This window comes from Lissotriton vulgaris, chromosome 2_2 (genome assembly GCF_964263255.1).
Source record: "Lissotriton vulgaris chromosome 2_2, aLisVul1.2, whole genome shotgun sequence".
NCBI classification, from domain to species: Eukaryota; Metazoa; Chordata; class Amphibia; order Caudata; family Salamandridae; genus Lissotriton; species Lissotriton vulgaris.
The window spans coordinates 155,979,654-156,000,764 of NC_141688.1; the positions used below are offsets into that span (position 1 = coordinate 155,979,654).

Below are 21,111 nucleotides of genomic sequence, written 5' to 3' on the forward strand. Positions count from 1 at the left end.
GTACAGCGCTGCCCAGGATCATACAGGGAGTCAGAGGAGAAAGGGGGATCCAAAGGGGAAGCCTGTACAAGTGAACAAGATGGGTAAGACTTAGAAAGGAAGGGGACTCACAAAGCAATTTAGCATTCAGAATAACTACACCCAGGACGAATGTGCAAGACATATATATGAAACAACATTACCAATAAAGGGGGGTGTGGAGTAAAGTACTCAGGAGCTCCACGCGGGAAGACTGAAGCTCAGTAAGTTTCTTACCCACAATTGCTGTTACAGATACAGACTGCAAATACCCACATGTAGTATATAGATGCAAAGGCAGGGTCTGTGGAGCTTCTACCTATGGTGATGTTATAAATGTAACTCAAAGACAATACTCATTGAGAACAAAAAACACAACCTAGGTAGTCAGCTGTGTCCACGGATCCTGGCGAACAAACAGGAGCACGCAAGGCAGTAACAGCAAAGGGGTAGAACTAAACACAAGCACAAAATACAAGGAGCTAGCAAGGAGAAGTGCTTAACAGGAAAGGAAGGAAATGACAGGGCACACTTGGCAGAAAGCAGGTAACACACATACAAGGCAACAGAAGCAAGACAGCAGAATAGAAAGACAGCAAACTAGGAACTGGAACCAAGGAATTGGGAAGGAAGGCAGGGACTGGAAAGGGATATACAGAAGGGGAGGCTACAAGGGTATACTAGAATAATGCAGGTTAAGGAATCAAAAGAACAAAATAGCATAGAAAGCAGTGCGTGGGCAGGAAAAAGAATTAAGCTAAGGCTCGAGTCAAGGTAGCACTGCAGACAGTGCTGGTTCAGGAGCAGGGAATTACTAAAGCTTCAGGAGTCAAGGTAGCACTGCAGGCAGTGCTGGGTCAGGAACAGGGAATTACCAAAGCTTCAGGAGTCAAGGTAGCACTGCTGGCAATGCTAGTTCAGGAAACAGGGAAAATTACTTTAGCTCCGGAGTCAAGGTAGCACTACAGGAGTGCTAGTTCAAGAAACAGGACATAGCTACAGCTCAGGAAACAAGGAGTCAAGAGAGCACTGCAAGCAGTGCAATTCAGGAACAAGAACTAGCTGAAGCCCAGGAACAAAGAATAACTATAGCTCTGGAACCAAGAGCATTGCAGGCAGTGCTAATTCAGGGACAAGGAATAGCTATAGCTCAGGAACTCACGAAACAAGGTAGCACTGCAAACAGTGGTAATTCAGGAGAAGGGAAACTGCTGCAGTTCAGGAACAAGGAATACTAAGGGTCGGGGTATCATTGCAGGCAGTTCTAATTCAGGAACAAGGAAAACAGCATCAGGTCAGGAACAACGCATAACTAATGCTCAGGAAACAAGAACAGCAAAAGCTCAGGAGCACTGGAAACAAGGATCAGTTTCACCAGTAAACAGCTACAATGACCAACCTTGGTCTGAAGGGAGCTGGGGCTTAAAAGAGCTCACAGTAATCATATGCATCAGGTGTGAGCAGGCTAGCAGAAGCCAGCCACAGGTGAGCTGACTTCCTCCACCCATCCTTGGCCTGCAGGGGTGAAGACAAAGCAGTGATCAGGGAATTCTGGGTAATGGAGTTTCAGGCATGAGTAGGCTGGCTTCAAGTATAAGCAGGCTGGCTTTCACAAAACCCGGCATGGATTGGGAATGGATGTCAGTTCCCAATAATTGTCCAAATGGCTGGAAGTCAGGATAAGCTTGCAGGGGAGGGTCTGGAAGCTTATTAGAAGACAGGAAAGTCCCAATATGTGGCCCCCTGGTGGTGGGCACGAGAGCACAGGGAGCGAATTGTGACACTTTTAGGAGCTACTGTTTAGTTTATTCTTTAAAAATTTACACCTCAGGTTCTACTGATTTTGTTGTTTTGGTATTGTTTTATTTATTAATTTCAGATATATTCTACAAACCTAGTGTGGGATCATTATGTGTGATTTTTTTCAACTGTTTTAGTGTTTGAAATGTTGCACAAATACTTACAGGTTAATTTGGAGTATGCTTGTGGCCTTACCCTGACGAGGCTTATGGTTGCTGCGTGACCAGGGCTCACACCCCAGTAAACCAATAACCCAATTTCTCTGAGTGGGGAACTTTAGCAGATTGAAAAATGTGTGCAGCAAAGATGCTAATTGCATCCAGTTTGTTATTGAATTAACATTGTTTTCATTATGTTGCCAAATGAAAGTTATCTAAAACCACAATCCTGCAGAACAATACAGGTAAATAACTAACACATCTGAATTTGTGATTGTAGTAAAAGCATTCAGCAGACATGTAAATAAAATGATAGTGCTTTAAAAGAGATCATGTGTGGCAACTTGGAAATTATTTTATTAACATTTCTCTCATTTAAAATATTTCAGCTTTGATACAGATCCATTGAGAAGGCATACATTTTGGACAATTGCTGTAGGAGGCACATTTACGTGGTTGGGTATCTATGGAGTCAACCAATCAACAATACAGAGATGCATATCGTGCAAATCAGAACTGCATGCTAAATTGTGAGTAAACCACTACATTGTGGTAAAACAACACTGATATTTGAATTGCAATTTCATAGCTGTATAAGCAGTCATCAAAGTTACAAATGCTCAAATACACATACGTGGATTTTAGAATTTGGATTTTTGCGCAGTGTAATTGCTGTATAGCATCACAAAAAATCCCAACAATTGAAAATGCTATAGATCAATGTACTTTAATTAAAGGCAGGTAGAAGGGGGCTCGGGGGCAGTCGTCATCTCAAGCCACTGAAGTCCAGGACATAATTGGCCAGTGGAGGACTGGATCTGGGATGGCGTATTAGGACCTAGTGAAATGGGAGTGTCTAAACACTGGATGATGCTCTCTAAAGTTCAGATGGGTGTGTCTGGTGACACGATTTGAGATCTGGTGGAGGGTCTCCAAGTGTGTCAAAGGGTCTTTCAAGGGCCTGCTGGAACCGTCTGAGGACACACTGTGGATATCTTAAGGATGACTTAGTGAATATAGGCACCTGATGGCATACGGGTTCCAGTTCTTCCAAAGCATTTTTATAAGAACCTACCACACACGGCAGCCAACATTTTTACATGTTTTACTTGTTAGGAAAGAAAGAGGACCAGAGGCTAAATTCACTAGTATCTTTATCGAGGATCTGTTTTGGCTAGACACCTGCTTTCTAAAACAATATGGCCATCTGTTTGAAAGATCCTTCTTTATAACCATAACGATCTATTAATGAGAAAGATACAATTCTGATACATAAAATGTATGGGCCATTTCATGGTGCCACAATGCACAAACCTTGCTACAATGTACAGGGCATGAACCTAACATTTCAAACTATAGAAATAGCTTTCTCTGTTAGCAGTGGCTCTTTAGAATAAAACAGTCCTCTCCAACAATGGGCTATATTTGATTATCAAGATTAAATGCATATACAAGCAAATGAGGAAATATTATGACATTGCCACTTTATCCAATAACAAGAATTGATAAAACAGTTATCAAACTAACAACTACAGAAAAAGCATCACCAGAGAAGAAGGGTGAATTTAATGAAACACTGCCATGTAGTTCTCTTATTCCCACTAAAAAAGGTGTCCTTGCTACACAAGTAGATTTACTCTGGTCCTAATACACATGGACTCTGGAATCATTGTACAAAAGCCCAGGCCACACAAAAACACATTGCTATGTTCCCATGAGGCAATTACCTTTGTAGAGAAGATCTTATAAAGACACGGAAATACCATGCCACTTACCTGCTCAGCCCAGATTTTTTTTCAAATGCTTCAGTCAGTTTTGTCATTATAACTAATGACCTAAAAAATCTACGTTTATAAACATTTTTTGACTAAAATCAAGCCACACATGGCTGAAAGTTTCGCACATGGAATGCGGCCACTTGGCAAGTGGAATTGTGCCCCATAACCAGTTTTTTTGTGTGTTCTTTTTGAAATAGACCAAAAGATGCTGAACTCAAATCTAAGCAGGACAGATTTTCACTACAGAGGTATAGCTCTCAAATGTGTCACATTATCTAGGAACCTTATAAACACTGTGAAGGAAATTAGGATATCAAGTTGCATTGAGGTAGAGGACATTTTAGGAGGGAGAAAGCTAGAACAACGTTGTATTGAAAGAATGAGGATTCTCACACCTAAATTGCTCGTGATGCCATGTAAATGAACAATATCTACATATTCACCAGCCCTTTAAAACAGATAGGATATGTAATCAGATTATAAAATTCAGAAGTAAAGGGATGCACTGGAGACTTTATATTGCACACAAATCCAAATTAAAATACAGAACTAATTTTCTGAAGCACTCTTGCTGACCCCCCCCCCCCCCCCGAGCTAGTTCTGTGCTAAAATATATCAAATTACATTTTATCAAATAGAAACATACCTCAGAGGAGTAGCATTCCTGGAGAAGGGCGTCCACATGAAAGAGAAACTATAAGCCTATGTCTGAGCAACATTTGTTGGTTTATGACACTTTTTTTCAACACAGACCAAGAACCAGAGAAGGGCTGGAGTCATGTATTTTAATCCCCAGTTGCTGTGCTGAATCTGAAATTAGTAATTAGTAATTTACCTTTGTCCATAAAAGCCTCCAGCATTGGCAAAAATGACCTAGCTGCTGTCTTAGAACAGCTTCTGTCTTAGAGCAGCTAAGCTTCAAACACCCTTCCCTGGTCCTTAAACCTCCTAGCTTTCAGTTACCCCTAGATAGCCCTCAGACACAGGTGTCTCACCATCTGAGGCCCTTAACTACCAAACACACTTAGCCGATTCTTCAATATTTCATGGCACTTCAGCTCAGAGACGTGTTTTGATACAATAGACACACATAGATATTCCTTAATCTGATAAAATTTGGCATGTTCTCTGACAATTTCAGAAGACCTCCAGAGATCACAGAGCATGCACTCAAGATCCCCTATCTGCAATCAGAATACCACGTGCATCATGCACTGGAGATCCTTTATCCTCATCCTGAACATTACTGGCCAACTTCAATTCCTTCTTTCCCACCCTAGACATTCTGGAAAAGCTTGTAGAGATCATCAATATGACCCAAAAGACTCATCTGGCCTTCAAATCAACAACTCACTACCATATGTCCACTGAATCTCTCAGTTTTCCTTGAGACACAGACAGCAGCCCCTTAAAGATGCTCAGGTAGTACTCTGACAACCAATTCGATCAATAAATATCTCAAAAAATGAGCCCTCAAACAATCAGCTCACCCACCCTCATTCAGACACCCCCAGCTATCGCTCAGTATCTCACAGCATACCTTTAGACATTGCCAGCAAGTTCTCTGAAATGATCATTCTGTCAACTCAATTGATCAATAAATACTCCAAGTCAACCTTCTGCCCAGCTTTGAGTAATCTCAGTTTGTCCTTAGAGAAACTTCACAGGCCCTCCGCCTACCTTCCTTATCTGTCCATTCCACTATTGGTCCACCTTTACGAATCCCCAGTGGATGATTAAAGAGCACTGACGGGACTCATGAGACCCTCTGTTTGGTTTTAGATTCTATCAACGTGCCCTTAATCATCCCAGGTTTTCCCTCAGTGACCATCAACACTTCATCAGAGACCCTCAACTTGCCATTATTTACCCACGCAGACCCACAGTCAGAGACTCATGGAGTGGTTGGGCTATTCTAACAATTTACATTTCACATAAAATTCTAATCCCACTTTCAATAATAGTCCAAACCCTGGTTGTTATATATTGATATAGTGGGTTTTTACCCGTGTGGTTTTAGAGCAATCAAAATAGATATATTTCAGAAAGTCATAAGAAGCAGTTTTTTGGGTGGTGCCAAATGTGGAGCAGCCTGCAAACATTGCGGTTTTTCTTTGTTGTTTCAAAATTGATTTGAATTGAGTGTAATTTGGTGTGTGTAAGAATGACAGAGCAGGATACGTTTGCTTATAGTGAGGATCATTTAAGAAAATTGATAGAGGCACCTCCTCTCTTTGCCGTGGCCTCCTTGAGTGCCTCTGCCAAAAATCAAAATGAATCAGACACGCTTCTGAGATTAAAGAAAAAACAAATTAGAACTGATCTGCATAGCTATTTTCTAGTTCAACAGGCTGGGTCAATCCCAGGTGGACTACAAATTCGGAATGTGCCGGTAATCTTTATGGAAGACCAGGTGTACAAAAAAGGCTACAGTTTTATCGAGACAAAATGCATTAGGGATCTGATGGTCCTAACTGTGGAAACAGCGCTCTGACTTTCCAAACAACAACTAGAGGAAATTGAGATGCTTGAATCAGAAATTAGAGGTAATCAGTCAATTGTGGACTCTAAAGCATTATTGGACAAGGTCGAAAAGGAAATATTGGAATTTGAAGATTATACAGTCAATCAAAAAAGTAACACATTTGAGAAGAACAAAAAAAGCTTCAGTCTAGACAAAGTGTATCCAAACCTCCAAACAGACTTCTATTCAAGAGCTGAGTCAAGGACATACTTACAGGAGTATCAAGGAAGATCAAAAAATAATTTCCTAACATTCTCAGAAACATCATCCTCCTCCAGTGGGAGTGAGGCAGACAATAACGAGGGATGCATATATCAAAACAGAAGAGGGACTTATCAATAACAACAAACTCCTTTTGTAGGAAGAGCCCAGCAGAAAGCTAGTGGAAAAACAAGATTCAACGATCAACCATGGGAGATGTCAACTAGATGACAAAATTACAAAAACTAACGGTCCTACCCATCTTTAATCTATCTAAAAAGATTCTAACTACAAATGAGCAAACAATCTTAGAAAAAGGATTATCTTTTGTTCCTACAAAAAGAACAGATTGTGTTAGAATGAAAAAGGAAGCTATAGAATTCTGTAGAAAAAAAAGTTTGAAATCTTCTTTTGCTGATAACCCTTGTGTTCCAATGTTAGAAGTGACTGGTCCGCTTCCATCGTTTACCGGCATGCGGAGATTGTCGGCATAGCAGAAGTGTGTTTTTAAAGGCCACGTTTGAATTCCAACTCCAGGGGAACATCTTTCTATGGATGCTACTTAGAAACGGGGCCAATCATTCACTTACCTAATAGTAGGTACGATTTGATTAATTCAAGAACAATGTGAATGCGGGCAATCTCAGCCTTAAGTAAAGCAAACCTCTCAATAGGCTCTTGGAGGCATTATCAATGCAAAGGAACTACTAATGTGTTGAATTGTGCACAAGAGGAAAACGGCAGTCCCCGCCTGATTGGAAGGCGGCCTCACCAGTTCTGAAACACGGCAGAAGCCGCTTGTGAGACGTGGCAGCAGCCTGGGAAACACGGCTACCGTCGCCTGATTTGAAAAAACGGCGGAAGCCGCTTGTGAGACGCGGCAGCAGCTGCCTGGGAAACGCAGCTACAGATGCCGGATTTAAAACACGGCAGAAGCTGCTTGTGAGTCGCGGCAGCAGCCGCCTGGGAAACACAGCTTCCGCCGCCGGATTTGAAACTCGGCAGAAGCCACTTTTGAGACACGGATGCAGGCGCCTAGGAAACGAGGCAAAAGCCGCTTGGGAAACGCGACAGCAGCCGCATGTGAAACGTGGCTACCGCCCCCTGGAGTGGAATCGCGGCCGAAGCTGCCTGTGGAAGGTGGCAGATGCCAACAATGAGCATTTAATTTGGAGCTACTGCTGTCTCTGTTGCTGCCGTAGTGTGTGCATTGCGCATGCGTGCCCTGTGACCCTAACGGCCCTAACGTGTCAAGAATGCCGAACGCTGGAGCAGAGGACCGGAGGACCGGAACAGGAGCAGAGCTTCGTGAAAAAAGTGGAACAGGGACACAACTGAGGGTGCCTTGCTGAGAGCGAGCAAGGGAGCAGCAGGTGAAGAGCCGAGAGGCTTGCTCCGTGTAAGGAAAACGGCGCAGAGGAAAAGTGGAAACTCGAGGCTCGGATACACGCTGGAGTGCGTCTAAAACCAGAATCGGTGCTAGTCATCCTTTATCGGTCACGTAGCTGCCTCGCCAAGGATTTTCTGAGGCTTGCCGGTGTCTTGAAAAATTAATAAGACATGGGTAGGCGGAACCTCATTTTGAAAAATCAAGAAGTAAGCAAAAGCTCCCACACCTCTGCATGAGCCCAGCTGGGTTATAGAAAGGTAGGGGGGAAGAGGAAGTAGGAGCTTAGCCTTGGGTGAGCTTTGAAATGACTTTTGCAACCTCAAATATAATCTAAATAAATAAAGATTTGAGTGGAGAGAGAAGCTATAACCCAACAAAAGAGAAACGGTAAAGGGCAATGGCAAAAGCGCAAGCACAAGAAAGGCACAACAGAGGGAAGTGAAACATTAGTTTATTTTAATTCATTAATTTACGAAATTCGAGTCTGCCTGAAATTTGATGGAAACACAGAGGGAGAAAAATGGCGCCACGGAAAAATAAAAGCACATTAGGGAATGCAACGAAGGTAGAACTGAATGGGGGTAATCAACAGGATGCCCAGGAGAGCCCTTCTCCTCGGAGGGTAAAGGAAAAATCAAAACACCCCCAAAAATTAAAAGGAAAAACGCCCAAGGCTCCCAAGGAAGTGCAACAGGGAGGAAGTAAGGTGAGCGTTGCATCTAGCACAGTTAAGGAGTTCGTGGGAAAACACTTTAAACGGGTATTGTCCCCTGCAAAGACTATAGAAAATGAAGAAGTGCAGGAAACATGGAAAGAGGGATCTTCCCTAATATTCGATGGACATTTGGTAAACTCCACAGATCTGGTTAACCAATCAGTCCTGTCTTTGTCAGGGCAGAAGGGGACAATAATGGCACTGAGACTTTTTATCTCCCCAAGATTAACTCAACAGGTGTCGGAGGTGGAAGAGGAAGATAGTCTGCCCTTTAACCACAGTGTCGATTCTGGCCAGAACCCAGACGGTTGTCCAGTTGGCTCTGTAAAGAAAGTTCTGGGGGAAGTCAATGACCAGGAAGGTCTGGACAAAAGTAGCGACACAAATGGTGAAAATCAGTCACTGGATGTAAATTTGGAAGTATCAGAATCCCTGGCGGTTTCAATGTTAGAAATGATGTTAATGGTGCAAAAATCGCTACAAGGGTTGTTAGAAATAACAATGTTAAACCATGATGTCCTGAAAAGTCAAAAAATGTACCTCTCTAAAATTGAGGGAGAACTACAGGGGATTAGAGGCCAAATGCCTTCAATGTTGAGACCTGTCTTAGACCCAGTGGTTACAGGTCAAGGGAGGGAGGGGAATGATAGATCTGCCGATCTCCCATTTGTAAGCCAGGTTGAGGAAGCTCACACTGAAGGCCATGAAGTTTACGTGTCAAGATGGCCAATGTTGGTAAAAAGGAGAGGTGAATATATGCACTATGGCCATTCTAAGCGAATAAGAGGTTCAGGTAGTGATGCACAAAGAAAGTCTAATAGAAGAGTGACGGAAAAGCAAAAGGGGAGGAAGGAGTCATTAGAAGAGATAACACAAAAGCTCAAGTCCCAATCGAATAAAACAGCAAGAGAACAGAAAGGTATAGACTCTGAGAAACGGGCCAGCATCCCAGCAAAAAGGAAATATAATAGGAAGCAAACCCAACAGGATAATGAGAGCCACATAGCCCCAAACCCAGTAAAGACACAGGCCAGGAGACCCCCCATCAAAAATAAAAATAAGGTAAACCGGGAAAGGAGCCCGAAAGTGATACCTAGATTAAATACACAACACTATCAAGGCGTCACAAAGTTAGAAGAAGTGGTTGACAGAGAAGATAAGTGGCTTTACTTTGACCACGTAAAATTGGGAAGGGGTGGCAAAAAATCTAAATAGAGTGGGTATATAAATAGAGCATACCTACTCAATGTTTTTGCCCATTGCCCAAATCTAAATGGAATAGGTTCTTGAGATCTAAGAAAGGTGGGATTCCAAACAACTGGGGCGGGCAAGGAGGTCACGAAGGTACAGCTTTATTCAGGCTTGGTGATGTCCGCAATAGAAAACGCACAGCAAGAAATCCGTAAAGAGGGGATTCGTCTAGTGCCCAAAAAAGAGTTAGCGCTAGTTCTTAAGGGGCCCCAGCAGAAACCTTTTTTAAGGTATCATGCAGACTTAAGCAAGAGGCAGGTGAAGCTCCCAGAGAAGGAAATAGAGGAAGGGAGAGAACATTTTAACATAGTAATAAACAATAAAGATACACTGGAGGCATGGAAGAATTGGAGTAATACCTCCAGTTTAGCAGGACCCTCATATAGTTACAGGGAGGATTCCGTAGTGAATGGGCCTTTGAGTGACGTAGAATAGGCAACGGGGCAGTCACAGAGCACACAATTGGTCTCTTGGAATATAAATGGACTGGGAACACAATTAAAACATGAAGCTGTGAAAGAACTTGCAAAAAAGAACGAAATCATTTGTATACAAGAGACCTGGCCCTGTGACGTACCCCAAGTAGTTGAAGGATTTTGACATGTCCACCGGGCAGATGTAAAATCGAACTCTGGGCGACCTGCAGGTGGCTTGTTGACAATGATATCAACAACTTTAACAACTAAGACTATTTTGATATCTGTAAAGTGTAAGTGGCTTTTAGCCTGTAGAATCCAAACCACATTTGCGGATAAGAAATATAAATTCATGCTGATCCTATATGTGTACATGCAATGGAACTCAATGAAGGAATATGGGGTCGAATTGTTACACTTTAAGAATGATATGGATGCACTTTGTGATAGATATGTAAATGATTTGATTGTGTTAATGGGTGATTTTAACCATAAACTAAATCCAAAATTGTTTGATCAATGGTATACAGAAATTGTAGAGGCGTATGATATAAAAAATGCAGAGTTTATGGAAAAAAAACCTCTACTGATGTGGCGAAATTGGGTAAATATTTATCAAATAAAAGTTTCTTTTGTTTAAATGGAAGGATAGTCCAAGACCGCCCGGCAAAGAAAACTTTTAAATATGGGGCACATAATTGCCCAATACACTATGTGTTTATGCCGGCATGGAATTTCGAGTTGGTGTAAGATTTTAGCATTAATCACATGGAATGTAGTGATCACAATTTAATAAAGTTACAATTGGGAATAGCACATCATATGGTTGTCGACAGAATTATCTGGCAAGAGACAGAATATCTGAAGCGGATAACCACTAGGTTATCTGAAAAATCTATCGAGAAGTTAACAAGCCTGCAACACAAGATTCAGTTAGGCAGTTTGAAGGGCCAAGACTTATTCTGGTTTGTGGAAAAATTAAAACAAGTAGTGGAAAGTATAAGTATAGAACTAAGGCCCCCAGCAAATGACCGGAAAAAGAAAGGAAATACCCAAAGTAAGAAAGGTACATGGTTCAACCAGGATTGTTTAATGAAAAAAAGAGAAATTAGGAGGGAAGAGCGTAGCCTACGAATTTTTTTTACACAAATAAAGGCAGAAAATCTAGTAAAAATAAAGAGACAATATAATATGTTAATCCGCAATGAAAAAAGGATCCATAAAGAAGTTTGTTGGGGCAAATTATTGGAAACTATTGAAACTAAGAACCTACGGCAATTCTGGAAGCTAATACAGTCAGTTAGGGAACCTTTGATTGCCCCAATGACCTGTGTAGTGGAGGAAGATGCATGGGCTGAGTATATTCAGAAATTGTATGCCCAAGGGAGGTCGTCTGATAATTTGGTACCAAAGTTGTGGAGTGATTAGTAGAGGATCTCAAACATGATTGCTCAGTAACAAACGTCCTTAGGATAATTAGGTCTTTAAATGTAACAAGAGCGGCGGGCCTGAATGATATGCCAACCCTGATATTAGATTCAAACCAGCTCTGGTGGGCGGAATTCTTCTAAAAAATGTTTATGTTAATACTAGAGAAAGGGTTAGTACCCGCAAACTGGAAGGGTGCAATAATAAGGCCACTGCACAAGAAAGGGGATGTACACGCCCCCAAGAACTACAGGCTAATTAACCTATTAGATATAGGAGAAAAGATTTTTGCTAAGATGATACTTGGTAAGTTAAAAGCGTGGGTGGAACTTCGATCAATCCTGCCTGTGGAACAGCGTGGTTTTAAAGAAGGCCACTCCATGATAGATCATTGTTTTGCCCTGTGGGCTTTAGCTAGGAAATCGATTGAAGTGAACGGCAAATTATGCTGCTGTTTCGTGGATTTCTGAGCGGCCTTTGATTCAGTAGACAGAAGCAGCCTTTGGGAAGTGCTAGAAAACTATGCATTGCAGGAGGGTATACTAAATATTCTAAAAGAATCACATAGTGATAATTGGGCCCAGGTCATTAGAGACTCAAAGGGCTCATTAACGCAGAAAATCCCGGTAAAGAATGGCTTGAGACAAGGGTGCGTCTTGGCACCCTTGCTCTTTTCAATCTTTCTAGCAGACCTTCCTGTTGTTTTAGGAGTTGATAAGAGTGCGAGCCCGTGCATGAATAGTAATAAAGTTGCATGCCTTTTATATGCTGATGACCTAGTGATCGTGGACCAAACCGAAATGGGCCTCCAAAGGAAATTAAACGCTTTTAAAACATATTGTGATGAAAAGTTTCTAACAGTGAATATGGAGAAAACAAAAAACCTATGTTTTGGGAAGAGGGTAAAAAAATGTAAATGGTTTTTAGGTTCAGACAAGCTAGAGGTAGTAAGTGAATATAAGTACCTAGGCCTTTGGTTTGATAGTGCATTTAAATGGAAAAGTCATGTGACAGCACAAACCTCAAAGGCGTCCTCATCGGTCTGTGGACTGAAAAATGTAATAAGAACTATGGTGACATGTCGCACAGACCGTTACTATAGGCTTTGGAAGCTATGATACCCCCACAAGTCCTCTATGGCGCTGAAGTGCTCTGTCTGAGTGGGAAAAGGGGGTGGGACCAGGAGGAAGGAAAGATAATTAAAATGTTGTTGTCCCTACCTAACGGTTCCATGTTGCAAGCTATTAGATTGGAGGTGGGCTTGACGGCATGGGAGGTGAAGGCACAAACATCTTTGTTAAGATTTTGGAACCGCCAGATGCCCGGTGGTGAACAGAAGGTGTCAATTTGGTCTAGAAAGGAAATACAAGCAAACAGCTTACTTTGGACACGGGAAGTGAGGAAAACCCTTCAGCTACTGGCTGCACAATTAAAGTTGACCCTCGAACAACCTTCATTGGATTTAGTTTTAACAAAGAAAATGCTTAGTGACCGAGGGCACGAAGGCTCTAGATCACAAGACCTAGAGTACCTGAAGTTTAAAAAATCAGTGAACTGGGTAAGGAATGAATGGGAAAAGGAGGTCCGTTTTCCATATTTGGATGTGCTACCCAGTAAATGGTTAAGGTACAAAATCATGAAGGTTCGGATAGGACTAAACCCATGGAAGGTCGACAGCAAATTAAAAGTAGCCCTGATCCAACCTGATGGTATTTGTAAATGTGGCCTAGGTGTAAAGAATGATTTTTTACATATACTACTGGACTGTATATTGATTTTAACAGAGCGAAAAATATTTTTACGTCCAATATTTTTAAAGTATAAGGTGAACACACGATCGGAGGCTGTTGTTCTCCTTACAGAAATGTCATTTTTAGATATTACAATTGCGTTGGGGAAATTTTTAAAAGCAACAAGAGAAGCCGTAACGGAGGCATCCAAGGAAGTTGAGAAATTTTAAGACATTAAGATTTAAAATATGGAAAATGTTAATTTAATGTTTGAATGGTTTTAAATGTGTACAGAATGTTAAAATGAACTATGATGTAAAATTTTCAATTGCTAAGTGGACCCATGGCCTTGTGTATGGTTTATAGACTATTGTCTAAATAAACTTTGTTTTACTACTACTACTAAAAAAAGTGACAGGTCTTAGAAAAAAATTATTCTTTCTGCCCACCCTCAACCGAGATTGAACAGGAAGTATTGACTTTTGAAAGAACGATCCTATCAGCAATGACAGAAATGGAAAAGAAAACAACATTTGTCAAACACAATACTTCTAAGTTAGAAAAAGAGGCCCACTTGAACTTGAAGAATGAGCAATCTATAACTATAAAGCAGGCGGACAAAGGGGGTTCGATAGTGGTCTGGGGTACAACGGAATACACACTAAAAGTCATGCGATAATTAGAAGATGTTGAATGCAATAGAAAAGCTAGCAAAGATCCAACCCATGACATGCAAGGAGCACTTTTAGGAGTCCTACAGAAGTGATTTGACCAGGGTTTTCTGGGCAAAAAAAGAATTTAAATACATGCAGAGTAAACATCCCAGGATCCCCCTATTCTAAGTACTACCTAAGGTACATAAAAATGAGACCACACCCCCCGGAAGACCAATCGTTTCCAGTTGCGAGTCCCTGTTGGAGCCAATCTCCAAATTTGTCAACTACTTTTTAAAACTTTTCATGCTAGTTGTCCCTTCCTTCCTTCAGGACACTACAGATTTTATTAATAAACTGGAAGAAGTACCTTTTGCTCAAGGGTCTCACCTATTGGTAACACTGGACGTGGTTTTATTGTACACTCAAATTCCCCGAGATGAAGGCCTGGCAGTAATAGAGTCTTACTTGAGCGACCAAGAAAGACCGACACAAATACCAACAGAGTTTATAATCGAATTGGCCAGTTTTGCTCTAAAAAAAAACTTTTTCAATTTCAATGGCGACTTCTATTTCCAAGTCAAGGGAGTAGCCATAAAGTGCCCATTCACCCCAGAGTTGGCTGTTCTTTTCATGGCTAAATATGAAGAGTACTTTGTCTACAATAGCAATCCTTTCTCTCAATTTATTGAGAGTTGGGTAAAATGTATTGATGCTATTTTCATGGTATGGACACGTTCTGTGAAGGATCTACTTGAATTCCACGAGTGGTTGAACAATAGATCTGCAAACATCAAGTTTAGCATGAGTCATTCTAGTACTAGAATGCCGTTTCTTGATGTAGAGGTATATGCGGAAGAAGACAGACTCGTCACAACACTGTTCAAATAAACCACAGACAGAAATAAAGCCTTGCATTTTTCAAGTAATCATCCGAAAAGCTTAAAAGACAACTTGCCGTATGGCCAATTTCGAAGGATAAAAAGAAATTGCACCTATAAGGATGAATATATGTTTCACGCAACCAACTTGATAGGAAACTTGATTGACCAAGGCTATCCAAGAAAATTGCTGAAAAAAGCAATGAAAAGAGCGTGGTGGACCCCAAGGGAGACACTGCTGGAAAGAAGAGAAAAGAAATCTATGGACAGAATCGTATGTGTGTCAACTTTTTGTCCGAATTCAAACCACCTAAAGAAATGTATCCATCCGAATTGGCATTTCATCAAACATGTAGATAAGTTGTTGTCTTCAAAACTACTTTTTGCTTTTAAAAAAGATAAGAGTATTGCCAATCAGATTATACGAGCGGCAGTAGCTAAACCTAAGCCAAACACATTACGCGACTACTTGGGCTTACCCCCGGTAACAGGCCACCATAAATGTGGCACGTGTTCATGCTGTGACTTTACTCAAGAAGGAGCGCTGTTCATACATAATTCCATGTATTGGAAAAATTACTCCTTTACCAGCTGTAGATGTAAAAATTTGGTGTACGGGATTACTTGCCCGTGCAATAAATTATACATCAGTTAGACAAACCAGGAAGTAAGATTCAGGATCTCTCAACATAAATCACGGATCCAGAAAAATTTACAAACAGCACCCCTGCTAAACCATTGGAGACTAAACAATCATGTAGTAAAAGATCTGAAATGGACAGTGATTTCAAAAGTGGAACTAGATACTAGAGGTGGAGATTTGGAGATGAAATTGACCCGCAGAGAAGCTCTATTAATTGTTAAATTTAACTCGGCAGTAAATGAACTAAACAAATTATCCGAAATCTACAAGATAGGATGAGGACCTTGTTCACAATAAGTTGTGCTGCACCCAGCCTGGGAATACTAATAAGCCATATAGCCACATTGATCCAGAATAAGTACACATATTATGCTTTATTGTGCTAAAACCAGCTTGTAGTATTCAAAGAAGGGGAGGGTGATCAATCGATCAATGGGGCACTCTTTACCACTAAATAAAGTGGAAGGTCCAGTGCCAGCTAGTGCCCTCAACAAGCATAGAAAAACAAATTGGGTAGCTGAACCGTTCCTGAGTAAAGAAATTATGTGTATTTAGCGTGACCGGGGGTGTAGATATAACACCCTTGGGCATCCATTATGTTGAATGTATTTGCCTCACACACCCGAATGGGTGTCATGCTTCATCATTGGCGTTGCTCCTCGTCGGGGAGGCGGTGCAATCCCCGACGGGCTCACCTCAAAGAGGGGCTCTTTGGCAGAGATCTTTTGTATCCAACTGCCTTATGGTGAAGTGCGGGTATGTGGGTAACGGAGCAGATCTCCTCGAAGGTGAATTAAAATGTAGTAGGGAGTACCAAAACTCCTTTATTCTGGGGGTCTCCCGCTACGGTTAAAAACGTGAAACTAACTCACTGGGTGCCAACCAATTAGGTATGTTGGCCCTAGATGAGATTAGAAAAGAAAAGGAAAATGGTCAACATGTTTCTCGCATCAGGATATTACCCGCGATTCATCAGGACTTCACAGGTGTGGAAATTATAGAAAGAATATAGAAATTACATTCATTCATTCATCAACATGATAGTGTCAAGTGTAAAAACCAATATTATGGGTGCTGGTTACCTCTGTAATACTGTCCTATGCCTAAATTGGGAATAAGAATAATAAAACAGGGTTAATAGCATTGAGAATAAACCAAAGCACAAAAATGATCAGGGCCAGTGATACACGCAGTGTGTCATGCTAGTGATGGTGAGTTGCCAACTAGCGTCATTAAACCATGGCCGCCTGAAAGCGGTGTGCCGTGTGAACAACACACCAACCAGTGTGTTTGAAAAAGGTGCTATATAATAAAATCAGTATTAAAGAAGTTACAGGTTAAAAGCAGCAGCAGTCTTACAAGAAACTCGAAGTACTTTTTCTTTGGTGCACATTAAATGTTAAAAGTGCTCACTCGATATGAAAAAATGAAAAAATGGTATAGCAGGCACCCATCCAGCTCACCTAAAGGTCAGGAGTTATGTGCCACATGAGTGTTCGGCGGTTGTTAACATCAGGGAAGAACCTATAGGTATGGCTGGGGGAAGAGGAGGCATGTACAGCATTAAGATAGAGGCATGTCGCAGGTTGATCTCAGCCCATTGCGCACAGCGGGGCCGGAATCGGAAGAGTTTTAACGGGAACAAGGGGGTAGGGACAAAGACCCCAGATATGCAAGCAGAGCCCGTCTTACCTCTAACTTCCTGTGTTACGGCATATTCACCTATCCAGACCGGTCCCTGGACGTCCAATCGTCTCAGGGATTGATTCCATCTTGGAACCACTTTCACAATTTTGTGATCATTTTCTACAACCTCTAGTAAGAGGCACCCCCTCTTTTATCCAAGACACCTCTGATGTCCTATGCATACTGGACACCTTCCATGATACTGGGCAGATCACTCTCTTAATTGCTCTAGATGTGGAGGCCCTCTATACAAACATCCCTCAGAGGGCCACACTAGAGGTAATAGAGGAAAGACTTGGACTTGAAAACTGGAGTTCCAGCACTCCACAGGCATTCATCATGGAGTGTGCCACTATAGCACTAATGGAGAATTATTTCGAATTCAAGGGACAGTTCTACCATCAAACCCAAGGTACATCAAAGGGCAGTACCTTTGCCCCTTCGGTGGCCTGCCTCTACATGGCTGAATTTGAAGACAGACATATACATCATCAGTCCAATCCCTTCCTTGACAACATCAGGATGTGGAGAAGATTTATAGATGATATTCTGATCTTATGGACTGGACCACCCACCTCGCATGAGGCTTTTTTCAATTGGGTGTACACCCTTAACCCTTATCTCCACTTCACTATGTCTGCATCACCTACGGAAATTGCCTTCTTGACCTGACAATAAGACTGAAAGGGGGAGCACTCAGTACTACTATGTACAGAAAGCCCACCGCCCGTAATAGCCTGCTCCACTACACAAGCCACCACCCAAAAGCCTTACGTTCCAACCTCCTATTCGGACAATTCTCAGGGTCCGGCGTAATTGCAGTGATCTAACTGATTACAAGCAAGAATCTGCAATCCTGTCCAGGAATCTATTGGACAGAGGTTACCCTAAGGGAGAAGTCACCAAAGCTCTCAAACGGGCCAGAAATAACCACCGAGAGGCCTTACTTGAACCACGGGAGGTGGTACCGATTGAGAACCAACCCATAACCTGTGTTACTACGTTCACCCCTGTGTCTACTAAGATCAAAAGTGTGATCAAACGACACTGGGACATTCTGAACACTGGCAACCTTAGCCTCGCAACACCAAGGTTCGCTTTCAAGCGATCCCAGAATGTCAAAGGCATCTTGATAAGCACAAGACCGAAAGTACTAAAGAAGGGGGTCCAACAGACATTATGGAACTTACCTCCAGTCAAGGGTCACTATCCTTGTGGATCCTGTGGAGTGTGTGTCTACACAGCCACACATAACACAATCCAACTAACTGATACCTTCAATTGGGAGATCAGGGGTCACACAAATATCAACACCTCCCACTGTATATACATGCTAACATGCCCATGTGGACTACAACACATTGGGATGACGACACGTCCAATAAAAACCCGCATCATTGAACATCGTAGCAATTTCCGCTGCAAGAAGACACATACCAAAATGTGTAAGCACTACGTTGAGGCCAATCACACTGCAGACTCACTCAAATGGTTAGTGTTAGAATCCAGCCCTGATTGCCCTAAACAAGCCTTATTCCGGAAGGAACAAAGGTGGGTTCACCGATTAGCTTCTGATAGCAGAGGTCTCAATGAGGATATCCCCTGGCACTCCCTTTAATACAGACTATTGCTACAAACTATATTGTGACATTATATACTGATACCAAATACAAGGACCCACACCTCGGGTATATTATAATTTGATACATTTTTTTAATCCTGAGATGCTTACTTCACACAATTGAACTATAATGCACAATGGGGTCTATTTGTTGCCATTCCACGCTCACAGTCATTGGTTGGATATATGAAAACACGGCAAATAAAAAACACGGCAGGTAACATCTTTAAGGGTGGATGTTTGTAGTCTAGCAACCCACATTCCACCGAGTTACATGCCGAAACCCGTATTCCACTCTATGATGGCCGCCGTGTCAACCTCTGGACCATCTGATCCATTCCCGACTTGCTTTCACAATGCGACCCATACGCTATACATCTATTTACACCTATGTAACCGAGTGGTGTGGCTCACCAGTTAGAGGCGGCAGACCCGGGAGCAGAAGTCGGCCGGGACCAGTGTTCGATTCCCGACGCGGCAGGGTTGCGGACTTGGGTCAGCGGACTCGATAATTCTCGCTTCGGTGCCTACTCTAATCTGGGGTCAAACTCGGCAACTCTGGGCATTAGCTTGCCTAATCTCCAGCAACGGCCCCCCCCAACGCCGGGGATGCCTGACTCCACCCTGGGGACTCCCAGCAGGGACCATCCCACATGGAAAGCCAGGACGGGTTCCCCAGTGTTGCACAGCGCCAGGAAACCTCCGGGTAGCAGCGCGCTTTACAAGTGCAAACATAATAATAATAATAATAATAATAATAATAATAATATGTACTGATGGAATTCACATTTCCTATTCATCAGAATATTATTTTGCACCATTCCTGACATTAGCGAAGCTTTGTACACTACATTGGGCTGCACGCTAAACCTAATTTACCCATTTTAAGATGGCGACCGCAATAATCAGGCACATCACCTGCCCACCGCGTAGGGGCGGGGCCAGAAGCCGTTGCCATCCGCGCGCCTGACTAGATATGGCGCCCACCGCCGAGCGCGTCCATCTATCCGAGCTCGGCGGTGATGGGTAGGTGAATACGCCGTAACACAGGAAGTTAGAGGTAAGACGGGCTCTGCTTGCATATCTGGGGTCTTTGTCCCCGCCCCCTTGTTCCCGTTAAAACTCTTCCGATTCCGGCCCGCTGTGCGCAATGGGCTGAGATCAACCTGCTACATACCTCTATCCTAATGCTGTACATGCCTCCTCTTCCCCCAGCCATACCTATAGGTTCTTCCCTGATGTTAACTACCGCCGAACACTCATGTGGCACAAAACTCCTGACCTTTAGGTGAGCTGGATGGGTGCCTGCTATACCATTTTTTCATTTTTTCATATCGAGTGAGCCCTTTTAACATTTAATGTGCAGCGAAGAAAAAGTACTTCGAGTTTCTTGTAAGACTGCTGCTGCTTTTAACCTGTAACTTCTTTAATACTGATTTTATTACATAGCACCTTTTTCAAACACACTGGTTGGTGTGTTGTTCACACGGCACGCCGCTTTCAGGCGGCCATGGTTTAATGACGCTAGTTGGCAACTCACCATCACTAGCATGACACACTGCGTGTATCACTGGCCCTGATCATTTTTGTGTTTTGGTTTATTCTCAATGCTATTAACCCTGTTTTATTATTCTTATTCCCAATTTAGGCATAGGACAGTATTACAGAGGTAACCAACACCCATAATATTGGTTTTTACACTTGACACTAGCATGTTGATGAATGAATGAATGTAATTTCTATATTCTTTCTATAATTTCCACACCTGTGAGGTCCTGATGAATCGCGGGTAATATCCTGATGCGAGAAACATGTTGACCATTTTTGTTTCTTTTCTAATCTCATCTAGGGCCAACATACCTAATTGGTTGGCACCCAGTGAGTTAGTTTCACGTTTTTAACCGTAGCGGGAGACCCCCAGAATAAAGGAGTTTTGGTACTCCCTACTTCATTTTAATTCACCTTCAAGGCTATCTGCCTCATTACCCACATACCCGCTCTTCACCATAAGGCAGTTGAATACAAAAGATCTCCCCCAAAGAGCCCCTCTTTGAGGTGAGCCCATCGGGATTGCACCGCCTCCCCGACGAGGAGCGCCGCCAATGATGAAGCATGACACCCATTCGGGTGTGTGAGGCAAACACATCCAACATAATGGATGCCCAAGGGTGTTATATCTACACCCCCGGTCACGCCAAATACACATAATTTCTTTACT

General features: G+C 42.4%; 1 protein-coding gene across 3 annotated transcripts in view; it reads left to right on the top strand.

Moving 5' to 3' along the window:
- LOC147729175 (sodium-coupled monocarboxylate transporter 2-like) overlaps positions 1 to 21,111 on the top strand; it is a 278,703-nt gene that overhangs the window by 193,546 nt on the left and 64,046 nt on the right. For all 3 annotated transcript variants that reach the window (XM_086959488.1, XM_086959486.1, XM_086959487.1), the window contains exon 6: positions 2,366 to 2,506. In XM_086959488.1, coding sequence (XP_086815614.1) covers positions 2,366 to 2,506 — 141 coding nt within the window. The remainder of the gene's footprint in view (positions 1 to 2,365; positions 2,507 to 21,111) is intronic.